General features: G+C 44.5%; 1 protein-coding gene across 1 annotated transcript in view; it reads right to left on the reverse strand.

Moving 5' to 3' along the window:
* Window positions 1-9,482, reverse strand: part of PUSL1 (pseudouridine synthase like 1) — a 63,681-nt gene extending 54,199 nt beyond the window's left edge. The window contains exons 1-2 of the mRNA XM_044995897.1: window positions 9,239-9,482; window positions 5,313-5,370 (exon numbers count right to left, since the gene is read on the reverse strand). Coding sequence (XP_044851832.1) covers window positions 5,313-5,370; window positions 9,239-9,297 — 117 coding nt within the window. The 5' untranslated portion in view covers window positions 9,298-9,482. The remainder of the gene's footprint in view (window positions 1-5,312; window positions 5,371-9,238) is intronic.
* Between the last annotated feature and the right edge of the window lie 4,861 nt (window positions 9,483-14,343).

A 14,343-nucleotide genomic window follows, 5' to 3' on the forward strand; every position in this document is an offset into this window, starting at 1 on the left:
GAGAAAAGACTTGCAGAAGCAAGGACAGGGAGCTCCAACAACCGTCACGTGCAGAAGGAACTGAAGGAGACCTGGGGTGGCTCAGCCCTTTATGCCTACACCATGTGCACAAGATAGAAAAGGGCACTCGGGCCGCCCTGATCGGTGCTGCTAAGGGGTAGAAACTCGCCGATAACCATGCACTGGAACGCACCAACTCCTACAGTGGAACGGACATGTGCAATCGCTCGAAGAACATCACGTCCTTCGGAGTTCAAGGTTGCAAGAAGGTGGAGCAAAGGGGACAAATTCTTACAGACTCCAAAAGTTTTCCATTAATGTTCCTTTAAGACATCCCATGTGGTTCTCATAAATGCAACCCGACCCAGCAGTGCCCGACATCAATCCAACCACATGAAAGGAACGAGCATATCCATGAATTGGCCAGCGTGCAGCTGAGGAGATCAAAATGCCGATGCCATGAAATGACAATACCAAATACGTTGATCTAAACCCCCCCCCTCTTTTTTTTTTTTTTAAATTGCCCATTCTACCCATTTGCTTGTTAAAACAAAAAGCTGCTCACTCAAATGTTGCAAAACAACTGCTGAGCTCATCCAAAGCCCCAAGCATGGGACAGGGAGGGAAAGCAGTGCTATGCTATGCAGAGGACAGGACAAACGGGATACACGGCCTTTTGGACTCTCTGTCTTTCCAGCTCTGTGTAACATTTACGCAGCATTCCAGATACAGTCTCTGGAGACGGGTGGGTGCTTTATAAATCAATGAGCAATACGAATAAATGTTGCAGAGATCTCCAATTAGAGTTACGATTCTTAGCCCCCTAGGCAGCACTTTCCCGCCATAGATCTCAGAGTTCTCGGCCAAAGGATGCGAGAATTATCATCCCAAGGCACTAAGATTAGGTGACTTGCTTAAAGTCATGCAGCAGGTGGGTGGCAAAGCCGAGCATAAAACCCGAGTCTTCCAATTCCCAAACCAATGCCCCAGCCATCGGACAGCGCTAACTCCCACCATCAGAATTACAGACAGCCCTCAGCTACCACAGCAGCGAGTGCCAACACAGACCATCAAAAACAAGCATGGCAAATACACAGACGCATAGTCTTCTAAGGACCATGGCACCAGTCAGTCAGAGTGAACACCAGTGATGGAATCCCACCAGGCATCGCGCAGTCAAGTTCCCAGATCTGGCTCAATCCTACAAATCCATGACTCTCTGGGGAAACCAGCCAGAAGGCCTGGGTGTGGGGAGGTCCAGATGCTGGCGATCCAGGTGCAGCTGGTTGGGGCTTGGTGGGGTGGTGATCCAGATGTAGCTGGTTGGGGCTCGGTTGGGTGGGGATCCAGGTGGCTCATTGGGGTGGTCCAAATGCAGGGGGAGTGGGGCTCCTCAGGGGGGTTCTGGGTGTGGCAGATGTGAGGCTCAGCGGTAGGGTCTGGGTATGAGGGGGTCTGGATGCACGGTAGTGGGGGAGAAGCTCCCTGTACAGAGATCCCTCCCCCTGCAGCTGAGGAGCGATGGGTGCAGGAAGCTGGGAACTGGGGGAGTTTGCAGAGCTTCCTTCAGCTGGGAGAGAAATCTGGGGGTGGGTCTGACCCAGCCTTGTATGCCATTCAAGGGAAGAGGAAGTCCCGTCCTCCCCAGCCCAGCGGGACTAGCAGCTGAGCCCGGTGCAGGGTAGGAGCCATCAGCCAGGTCTTCCCCAGTCCTTCCCCTTGCCCTCCAATGATTTACCTCTCTGCCAGCTGCCATGGGCACCCAAAGCATACTGCTGGAGCGGGTCGCATGACCGCTCTTGTGGCTTCCCTATCAGAAAGTCATTTTTCTTTGTGGATGCAAAGAAATCTGCGGGGAACATAAATTCTGCACGTGCGTAATGGCGCATAATTCCCCCAGGAGTAATCTGACCCATCACTGACATGCAGGTACCTCTGACAGCTCTGAAAAATGGCAGCTGTTTAAGAGCACATAGAAAGACAATGCAACAGTTTAGCCAGAAAGCAAATAATACTGCTTGTTAGCTGAAGCTGCAAGGGTAATTATTTTTTAGGTAGGCATTTCTTAACCTAGCTCAAATTTAACCAGGACATCAAGGTCTACAATTCTACCCATGCAAAATGTGAAGAGTGATCTTTAATGGCCACAAGTCATTCTTTTCAGGGACCGTACACGTTTACCATCTCATCTTAAAAGGATAGCACCTCCAAAAGTGTATCGCCACCTGACGCCCATGTTGGGGCACTGATTCAGTGCTAAGGGTTCACACCATCTATTGAACTGCACACAGCTCCATCCTGCACACCCCTCCCAAACATACACACTCCTCCAAAGAGGAAAAGCAGAGCAAGAGCTAAGACTATCCCAGAGACAGGCACACTGTCCTTAAAACCCATAGGTGATGAGAAGAAAACATACTGCTCTACGAATACTACGCTGAGATACTACAGTGAGGGAAGCCATCATACAGAACCTAGATTGGCTAGAATACAACATATGGTTTAATCTCTGCTTCTGGCAAGCCTACACCCAGCCCAGAAACATGCCAGAGGATCATCTTTCCAGAAGTAAAGCTTATGAGAACCATACATCATTTCTGTTGCTTCTGAAGTGACTAGAAACAGTCATGTGAGAGTCTCATTCTGGATAGCAAGCGCGGTCAGCTGCAGCACAAGATGCCTGGATTGTAACCTCTGTGACAGCTCAAATCTCATCTCTTACACAAACAGGCATGTGTTTCACTTTAGCTTATAACTTACCCCGACTGCAAGAAGTAAATTAAGACAGCAGAGTCTCCTTTTAATTACAGCCACTCGTGGGGACAGGGGAATCACCGGCAGTGTTCAGAGAATTGTAATTAACTTAGCATTACTTTACAAAAATGCCTAGATGTGCAGAGCAGTCATTCTGTAACCTGTACTAGTGACCCACTTTCTACTAGCTGACATAGGAACAAGTCTTTTTTCACTGATACTGCACAGTTAGAGCCCAATCCTGTTAACAATTGATACAGAGAGAAGTCCTGACCACCGTGGGAGGTCTCCTGGAAGTTAATGGAACAACTTAGGTGCTACTCAAAGTGTTTGTAGGATCAAACCCATATCCAGTGTATTAAAAGGGATATTTTCAGGTTAGAAATCATTTAAAAACCCCACAAGGTTTCTTTATATGTGTTAATAGTTATATCTGAGAGCATAACCGGAGAGAACTTTTAATGGCAAAATTTCCTTCTTCAATTTTTGCATTTCTTGTCATCTTGACAATGAAAATGAACTAGCCAATTTCACTCTTGTTTACATGCAGCGTTGCTGTAGCTGTGTTGATCCCATGATATGAGAGAGACCAGGTGCGTGAGGTAAATCTTTTATTGGACTAACATCTGTTGATGCGAGAGAGAAGCTTTTGCATTTAGAGAGCAAAGAACTGTATGTAAGTGTCTCTCTTTCACCCATAGAAGTTGGGCCAGAAAGAGATATTGCCTCTCCCTCCTTGTCTCACTTTTGTTTAGAGTTTCACCTTTGGGTGTCGCACACAAACACAATGCTGTAATGTTCAGATTGTAGTTCTGCAGGGGAATGTTTAGCTTAAAAATCAAAAACTGTTTCCACTGGAATTTTCAGAACCATTTCTACTGGTCTTAAGTTTCATGGAAATTTCTTCTTACAAGCCCAGCTTTTAGTTTAAGTTTGACCAGGCAGAGAAGAAGAAGGTCTTGTGGTTGAGGCCCTGTATTGAGACTCAGGGACTCTAAATTCAATCCTATGCTCTGCAACAGACTCCCTCTGTGACCATGGTCAGGTCTCATAAACCCAGATTATCAGGCGTTTAGGAATCTAACTCCCATTGAAACCCATGAAGGTTAGGTACTTAAATACCTTTGAGGATTTGTTCCTTAATTTCTCTTGGCCTGAGCTTCCCATCTGTAAAATGAGGAAAACAACACTTCGGCACAGGTGTTTTGTGGGGCTAAATGAATTAACATTTGCGAGGTACAGTGAGAGGAGCTATGTAAGTACACAGGCAGACACACAGGATCGCTTTTAATTGCTCTACCAGGAAGACTCCAACTCAATATCAAGTCTCTATCATTTGAATCTATTTGGTTTTGCTTATGTAGAAACTGAGAGATTGTCACTGCCTGTCAATTAGTGAGAGGACGGAGGGTAAGAATCCAGCGCTAATTAAACATTTCTGATGGCTTTGCTTAGCTAGACAGTCATAGGACCCTGTGGAGAGGAATGCACTTAAACAACATAAGCATGATTAGCAAAATTCCTCTACATCAGACAAAATTCCTGCACATTAGTCAAGTCATCTAGGAACCAGATGTTCCCTCGGTACAGTTCCCAACAGAGATTACAGAAAAGTAATGGCTGAGTGAAAGTGCTGCCCCCTTTGAGACAATAAGGACCATGAGGAACAGACATTAAGATTAAACCAGTCATTCACGATTGCGTCTCTGGGACAGCAGGCGGAGTACACCATTCTTATGAGTGTTTACATTAAAATTAAGCACAAATCATTAATTTTAATATACCACAGGAATAACTGAGTTTTTCTTAATAGCCAACAGCTATTAAATACATGGCTTTGGAATGTGGCGCCAGTTTAACAAATGCATTTGCAGGCTTTGGAAATAATAATGCTTCGCATCCATACAAGGATCTGAGGAGGTTTTACAAACATCGTTCCAGTAAAACTCTCATGCCCCTGGGAGGAAAGTATTTTAATACCTCTTTTATAGGTGGGGAAAACTGGGCACAGAAAAAGCTGGATGACTGCCACAAGGTCCTATAGTAAGACAGATTTTGTCTACACATAAACTTTCACCCATTTAGTTAAACTGGTTTAGCTAATCCGGCGCTACATGGACACCAGTTTAATCAAACCGGTTTAAAATCAAATCTCAAGGTAAACCAGCACAACTCTGCATTTAGACAAGTGCCTGCCCACGCAGAGCAGCTTGAAGGAGTGGCCCCAACATTCCCCTCAAAAAACAAAGAAAAGGCATGAAAAACTTGTCCTGGATTAAATCCTTAACAACAATGCCACTGAACTGCTGGGTAACCTGCTGCAAGTCACCTCAGCCCCTGTGCTTCAGTTTTCCCATCTTTAAAATGGGGATAATAATATTGAACTCTTTTGTAAAGAGCTTTGAGATCTACAGACGAAAAGTGCTGTACGAGGAGCTAGGTATTATTATTATTATAAGTGGTCAGCACAAGGACAAGTGTTTCCCCTCATATCATCTGTGGTTTCACAATGCAACCTTAGCTTTTCAGTTTGTGTCAGTGCCACTCCAAGAACCTACCTCCAAGTAATTCTGGACCCCGAGCACAGGCTGATCAGTCAACGTCTCCATGACACCACTGCAGAGCAAAAGAGAGACAACAGTTATTAGCGATTGTCAGTGAATTCCAATCTTCAACCAATGGCCGAACATAGGCTGTAACATCACACGTAGGCTGGGTACCTGGGCTACAGCAAAATAAGGATTGTCAGCTTTTTTGTCAAGTGACTGATTGTGATTGAGATCCAAGGAATTCTTTATATACAACTACAGGATTAAATGCTACCTTCCACTTCTGTGCGTGCGAGCAGAAAGCAGTACGAGCCAGCTGGCAGGCTGCAGGGGGGGAAGCCAGGAATAAAGGGTGCTCTCCCCCTGCAAAGAATGGGGTTTGCTTGTTCGGATCGGGGAGGATGAGGCTCTCCTTGTTATTAACCATTTCAAGATTCGGGGGAATTCGAGGAGCTGACAGCATTCACTGGCATGGCTCACCCATCCGCTGCATGGGCCTGACCCACAACCCATTACAAGAGGAAGGATGGTTCAATGGTTAAAGCACTGGGCTAGGACTCGGGATCAAGTCCGTCCTCTGCCACAGACTTCCTGTGTGCCCTTGGGCGTCGTTAAGGGTATGCCTACCCGGCCCATGGCACCGAGCCAGGGTCGACAGACTTGGGCTTGCACTATCCGTGCTACAAACTGTTGTGTAGATGCTGCAGCTGGAGCTCGGGCTCTGAAGCCTAACGGATGGGATGCAGGGGGGCTTCATAACCTGAGCTCCAGCCTGAGCCACAGCACTGCCTCCCCTGGCCATTCTTAGCGTAGTAGCGTAAGCCTGAGTCTGTCGACCCAGGCTCGGGGGCTGGCTGCCGCGGGCTGCAGACATACCCTGAGGGAGAGATTTTTTAACGTATTTAGATGCCTAAAGATACTTTTGAAAATCCTGTTAGGTACCTACCTGCATCTTTAGGCACCTAAATACCCTAAACAATGTTGACCCTTGGTCTCTCTGTGCCTCACTTTTTCCCTCTGTAAACTGGGTATAAAAATATTTCCCTACCTCACAGAGATGTTGAGAGGACAAATGCATTCAATACTGTCAAGTGTTCCATGACATTTATACTACAGTTACGAGGCCCCGACAAGTAATGTAGATAGATTGCCATGGGCTTTGGATCAGGCACCAATACTGTACTTTGAAGTAAAATTATATATATATTTTCCCACCACTGTATGCTGCTAATTTAGTCAGGCTCTCATTTAGCAAAGCAATTAAGCACATGCATAACTTTAAGCACATGCTTATGTCCCTTTGACTTCAAGAGCAGTTAAGTGTTGTACGGTATTGAGGCCACAAAAATAGGAATCAAAGTTTTACAAAGACTTCTTAACAATTCACATAGCATGGAGTTTGCGGCTTCTAGCGATAGTAATTGTCCCATTAATAATAATGGCCTAATCTGATTATAGGCAAAGAACAATATTTAAGCAGCAGATGCAGACACGAATCTATGACTATGGTTTCGACAACAGATGACATTTGCATATCTTATTTCAGTTATTCCTTCTCTATGCTGCTTTCATTGTCTGCCTAACAGAATGTCTTGCCGAGAGTTAAAGAGACTCGCTCAAGGGGAAAAAAAAGAAAAGCAAAATAATGCAATCTCAGCTGTCAAAACAGATTACGTGGCATATCCAACGTTCAAACTCTCCCCGCAAAAATTAAATGGCCCCTTTACTGCATTTAAAGACGTGTTTATCTGCCTTGGTTCTCTCTGCATCATTCAAGCACGAAGGGAAACGGTCACATACAGCACTTCGCATTTTTAAAAGCTTTAATTTATTTATTTTACTTTGCAAAAAGGTTTGTGACTGCAGAAATCACAATCCACCCTTTCCTCCTCGTTCTCCAGCCAGGCCTCCGGCCTCCTTCATCCCACCTACATAGGAACTGCCATACCAAGGGTCTCCCCTTAGCTACTGAGATTTCCTCCTCTTTGGTCTTCCCGCTTTCCCACCTTGCTCCCCCATCCCAGCCACACAAAATACTGCCAAAAGTCACCTTCCATCCTCCCACAATGTTCTGATCACATCACTCCCCTCTCTGAATTCCACCCCCGATTTTCCCTCTACCCTTCCATATCAAGTTCAAGCTGCCTGTCCTCACCTTTAAGCCCCTACGGAACCCCATTCTCAGCAACTTTTCCCTCCTACTGCTCATGTTTCTCCTAAATTGCCCTCAAAAGTTCCTTGAGATCCTTCTCCTGCTCTTAAAAGAACGAGGCGTCCTTGTGGCACCTTAGAGACTAACACATTTATTTGGGCATAAGCTTTCGTGGGTTCATTAGTCTCTAAGGTGCCACAAGGACTCCTCGTTCTGTTTGCTGATACAGACAAACACGGCTACCACTGACACCGTTCTCCTGCTCTGATCTTCATGAGCCAGAGTCACAGGGCACAGGCCACCCTTTCTAAGTGTCTGGAAGGCCCCCAGCATATAGCTGGAGCGATTGCACAGCAGTCAAAATTAACGATAATGACAACCCCACTGAAGTCCTAGGGACGATTTGCACAAGGGAAAGGCTTTCAGGATAAAGTCCCAACCCCGCTGACGCTACTGCGAGTGAGCAGTGCAACTGAATGGAACATCATACGCGCAAACGTGCATTTGCAGGACTGGAGCTTCAGATCAGAAACTTCTTGAGGCAGGGACCTTGTGCAGCACTGCGAAAACCGGGCACTGCAATAAATAACTCTACTCATTGTCGTAAACAGCGGACAAAACCTAGGGGGTATTGTAACAGTCTCTGACCTGCACGTGAGTGATTTTGATTCCCACATTAGGCAGGGGAGGATAGCTTAGTGGTTTGAGCATTGGCCTGCTAAACCGAGGGTTGTGAGTTCAATCCTTGAGGGGGCCATTTGGGGGAACTGAGGTAAAAATCTGGGGATTGGTCCTGCTTTGAGCAGGGGGTTGGACTAGATGACCTCCTGAGGTCCCTTCCAACCCTATGATTCTAATGAAATGACAGGCTGAAAGTTATAGACATTGAGGCCTTGTCTACAGTAGAAAGGATCTGCCTGTAGCTAATACTGGCAACAAAGTTTGTTTCTAGCATATACCAGTTCTCCAAACAAAAATTAGCCATAACTGCTGGCACAGCTCTAATTTTCACACTCCTACCCAACAAAGCTACACTCGCAAAAACTCTGAAGCCAAGTTACTCTGCTATAAGTCCCAATCTACAAACTTCAGAGGGGCAGCCATGTTAGCCTGTACCCACAAAAACAACAAGGAGCCCGCTGGCACCTTAAAGGCTAACAGATTTATTTGGGCATAAGCTTTCATGGGTAAAAGCCCCCACTTCTTCAGATGTAATCTACAAACTGTTCTTTGGGGTGCAGGGATCAGCCCCCATGGGACCGCTCGCTGGATCAGGGCCTCAGCCTGAAATACTTTCATCGATTCAAATGGAATTACTTTGCATTTACACCCATTTGAGATCAGAATCTGGCTCTGTTTTCTATCCTCCGAGGGAAATGTGTCATCCTCCCCTCCCCCATTCACTCCAGGTAGGGCTCTGAGGGAGGAGGGAACCAGGACAAAATCTCCCCCACCCCAAACGATCTGTCCTAGTTCCAATTTCTAATCCCCAGATGATGTATTCCTGCTCTCCTCCCCTTCCCTATACAATGAATTATTTACCTTCAAGACCGGTCTGTAGTTTCTTTGCCTCCCACCCCTTTATGGTGACCAGACAGGAAGTGTGAAACATTGGGACACTTTCCCCCTCCCAGGGGCAGGGGTTATAGTTGCGTATATAAAACAAATCCCCTAATATTAGGACATCTGCTCACCCTCCACCCCACCCTGTGAATGTATAGGCCACTGGCTTGTTTTACCAACCCCACACTACGGGAGGATAACCACCCCCAACGGCACCTACCTATATTTAGTCCCAAAGTACTGAACGAAAACCAAGTACCGAGTTTTGGGCGAATGCATCTCTGTTTGCAAAGGCTCTGAGTGCAAAGCTCTGCTTTCAGCTCAGGCTCGCGTAGCAGCCACCAAAGCTGCTGTTACATCTTTTCCCCCCTCTGGGTTTTAGCAACACGGACCTACTCCCCCCCTGGTCTCTGCTTGGAAATAAAAACCCTGCAAGAAAAATTGCAAACCCCCTCTCCACCCAGGGCCCGTGCCCGACCCAGCGTGGAGCTGCCGGGAGATCAGATTGTAGTTTCGGCCACCAGCCTTTCAGCAGGCCCCTTGCAGGGCAGCGCGCCCGGCTGCCTCCTCTGCCCGGGGACACCCGGCACGGACGGGGCTCCGCTCTCCGGGGGTTCCCGTCTGGCCCCCGCTCTCGGGACGCGGGGCAGCTCGCCCCGGGCTGTCGCTCCGAGCCACGCGCCCCTGCCCGGGCGGATTTTCATTCATGCGTTTTGCAGGCAGCGGCGCGGGGAGCCACGGCGGCGCACACACGCTCAGGAGATAGGCCGCTTGCAGGGGCCTCACGAGGGTGGTGTCGCTGCTGCTTTGCAACTTTTGGCGAGCCCTCGCCACCCACAAAGCAAGAGGAGGAGCTGAGACTTAGTTGCCAGCAGCTTTAGGGAGCGGGGTAAAGTTTTGCCTTTGGTATGAAACGTGTAATGGCTTTGCGATTCCCCCCCCCCTCCCCCAAATCAATTTTTTTTAAAGGTCTGGCGAGATTTATCCTTTAAAGAGGCTCGTCTGCTCCATCCTGTAGCTTTTGTGCATTTAAAAATGCTCCCTCTCATTGCTGAAAGTCCTTATTTTACGTGGTTGGCGAAACAATTGTGGGTTTTGTTTTTAAATCAAAATGTTTCCCCGCAAATTTGCACCCCAGGCAGATGCAGGGGGGACTGGAAAATGGAATTGACTAGACCCTGATGTAACCCAAGGGGAGACTGACTAGTCTGTATCAACATGGCCCCACCACCTCAGAATAACGTGAAAAACACAATAAACAAACAGCATAAACAGTGAAAAAGAAATTCTGGGCAGAATGTTCAAAAGTAGGTAAGTCACTTAGAACCTAAGTCCCGCTTTCAAAAGGAATTTAAGACACAGCTCCTCAAAAGTACTGAGGTGAGCTGGGCACCTACATGCCTTTGAGAATCCAGCCTGGAGCCTTGATGCCTAAGGCACTTATAAAAATTACAAATACCCTAATATTAGGGCATCTGGTCACCCTACATCCCACCCTAAGAAGGTATAAATCACTGGTTTGTTTTGCCATGTTACCTTTTAGGTTTAAAATCCATTCATTTACAATACTCTGCAGTGTGGATTGCAACAGGAAAACAATCATTTGTTGTCCAGGTGGGCATTTTTCAATCTGTGCCCCTCAAAATAAATAATTAAAACAAAAGCTAAAGGAGCCATGCTGCCCTGGCAGAAGCAACTACTGTGTATAACATTCATCACAGCTGGGACCTTGGTGCTAGTGGTAATACTAGTAAAAAATACAAGCTGGAAACACCAAGGTTTAGGGAGTCAGGCTTTAGGGAGCTGTACACAATGGAGTTGCAGCAGCATTTAGGTAAAATATATGGTGCGAGTCTGCAGCCTTTATTCACAGTGGTATTCATGCAAGTAGTTCTATTAAGTTCAATGGAACACCTCCTGTGAATAAGCACTATACAGAGCAGATCCTCAGCTGGGGTAAATTGTAATAATAGCTAAGTGGACTTCAGTGGCGCTATAACAGTTTTACCAGCTGAGGATCCACCTAAAGGTTGCAGAATCAGGCCCGTAACGACCGCTCAGCTCTCAAACCAGCATCCATTTTAACTAGGGCTGTTGATTAATCGCCGTTAACTTATGCAATTAACCAAAAAATTAACTGTGATTAAAAAAAATTAATCGCACTGTTAAACAATAGAATACCAACTGAAATTTATTAAATATTTTGGATGTTTTTCTACATTTTCAAATATATTGATTTCTATTACAACACAGAATACAAAGTGTACAGTGCTCACTTTATATTACTATTTTTTATTACAAATATTTGCCCTGTAAAAATGATAAACAAAAGAAATAGTATTTTTCAATTCACCTCATACAAGTGCTGTAGTGCAATCTCTTTGTTGTGAAAGTGTAACTTACAAATGTAGATTTTTTTTGTTACATAACTGGACTCAAAAACAAAACAATGTAAAACTTTAGAGCCCACAAGTCCACTCAGTCCTGCTTCTTGTTCTGCTAATTGCTAAGACAAACATGTTTGTTTACATTTACAGGAGATAATGCTGACTGTTTCTTATTTACAATGTCACCTGAACGTGAGAACAGGCGTTCGGGCATTGTTATAGCTGGGGCACTGCAAGGTATTTATGTGCCAGATGTGCTAATCATTCATATGCCCCTTCATGCTTTGGCCACCATTCCAGAGGACATGCTTCCATGCTGATGATGCTTGTTAAAAAATAATGCATTAATTAAATTTGTGACTGAACTCCTTGGGGGAGAATTGTGTGTCTCCTGTTCTGTTTTACCTGCATTCTGCCATATATTTCATGTTATAGCAGTCTCAGATGATAACTCGTTTTAAGAACACTTTCAGTGCAGATTTGACAAAACGCAAAGAAGTTTCCCATGTGAGATTTCTGAGGATAGATACAGCACTCGACCCAAGGTTTAAGAATCTGAAGTGCCTTCCAAAATCTGAGAGAGACGAGGTGTGGAAAATGCTTTCAGAAGTCTTAAAAGAGCAACACTCCGATGTGGAAACTACAGAACCCAAACCACCAAAAAAGAAAATCAACCTTCTGCTGGTGTCATTTGACTCAAATGATGAAAATGAACATGCTCCGGTCTGCTCTGCTTTGGATCATTATCGAGCAGAACCCATCATCAGCATGGACGCATGTCTTCTGGAATGGTAGTTGAAGGATAAAAGAACATATGACTCTTCAGCGCATCTGGCATGTAAATATCTTGCGATGCCAACTACAACAGTGCCATGTGAACACCTGTTCTCACTTTCAGGTGACATTGTAAACAAGACGTGGGCAACATTATCTCCCGCAAATTGTAACCAAACTTGTTTGACGGAGCTGAAGTAGGACTGAGTGGACTTGTAGGTTCTAAAGTTTTACCTTGTTTTATTTTTGAATGCAGGTATTTTTTGTACATAATTCTACATTTGTAAGTTCAACTTTCATGATAAAGAGATTGCACTACAGTACTTGTATGAGGTGAATTGTAATATACTATTTATTTTGTTTTTTTACAGTGCAAATATTTGTAATAAAAAATAAATATAAAGTGAGCACTGTACACTTTGTATTCTGTGTAGTAATGTAATCAGTATCTTTGAAAATGTAGAAAACATCCACAAATATTTAAATAAATACTATTCTATTATTAACAGTGCGATTAATCGCGATTAATTTTTTTAATCGCTTGACAGCTCTAATTTGAACATTACCTCAAAGCACATTTCTTTTTTTTCCTAAGTGTCTCCAGAGATGAATGGCTGCTCCATTAACCCATTACATCACATATCCATTTTCCATAGTGATGCCTTCTGGTCAGGGTTACACAGATCAGCTATGATCTCCTGTGCTAGGCTCCCTAATGAATTAATCAAGGCTGAGGTTCTGCCATTTAGGCAATAGAACTTAATTACCAGTATCCTCCTTTCTCCATGGAATGTAGGCCCTGCAATCCCCTCTAATTAGTGCAAACACATTTAGCACCTATTTTCAATTGAATATCTGTATAAAGATTACCATAGATTAACATACTACCAGATAAACACTGCATGTATCACAATCCCCAATCCCATGGGAGTGGTATTAGGGCTACCTATATTTCTGTCACCTTCCTCATCATAAACCCACAAATCAAGGCAATTCATAGTTAAGGTACAAGCCTCAAAGCAGTGCTGCGGGCACAGTTGGGTGACATTAAAGAGACAGCCTGCAGTGCCTGTTTATGGAGGTGAAATCCTTAATTGCAAAGACCCAGATTGGTAGTAGGCTTATCCTTCTGTTTATGTGTAGCATCATTCTTCTGTGAACGTTCTTGCATGCTTGGAATGGTGGTGGCATAGATGATCTTTTTCTTTTTTTAAGAAGTGTAATCGCTTTAAATACAGAAAAGCCATCAGCAGAATATGTCATGGTGTTATTTAATTGCATCACCATGACATTGGAAAATATCTTATGAAACCAAATGTAATACACACGATCAGCTAAAGATTTTATCTTTTGTCCAATGGATAAAGGCACAGGGCTGAGAAACAGGAGACCTGGGTCCTATTCCTGTCTCTGCCATGGTGGGATTTTTTGGGAACATTACTTTGATTTTCAGTGCCTCAATTTTCCCATCTGTTAAGTGGACATAATGATGCTCAGCTGTCATTGAAAACATACTACTACTATTACCTAGATATTGTCATCCATAGATCTCAAAGTGTTTTACAAAGGAGGTCAGTATTGTTATCTCCATTTTACAAATGGGGGAAAGTGAGGCACAGAGAATCAAAATGATTTCCCCCAAAATCACACCTTCGCAGAGACAGGAATAGAATGCAGGTCTCCTGAGCGCCTGTCTAGTGCTCTATCCACTAGGCCAGACTGCTGCTTTGCATATGACTAATGAGAATTCATAGAACACATAAGTGGTGTTGTTATTTACTTGATGAGCATGATAATACCTCTGAGTTGGGCTTTTTACTTTGTTTCACTTGCAAGAGCAAGTAGTCCAATTTAGGGCTAACTCCTAACTCAGATGGGGCCTAATCTAATTCCCATTAAAGTCAGATTAGTATTTCAAAACACCCCAATTCTTCAAACACCCAAACCCGCGTGTAACTTTACACATGTAAGCAGCCTCACAGAAAAGTTATTCATATACATAAGAGTTTGTAGGATCAGGTGCTAAAGCAGCAATGCCTATAAATGTGAGTAGTCTTTAGTCACATGAGTATTCCTGTTTACGTCATGAGGATACTCATGGGAGTAACAGACTATTTGTATAAGTAAGGATTTGCAGAAAGAGGCTGTTTGGTTTTAGAATAAT

This window comes from Mauremys mutica, chromosome 21, assembly GCF_020497125.1.
Source record: "Mauremys mutica isolate MM-2020 ecotype Southern chromosome 21, ASM2049712v1, whole genome shotgun sequence".
NCBI lineage: Eukaryota > Metazoa > Chordata > Testudines > Geoemydidae > Mauremys > Mauremys mutica.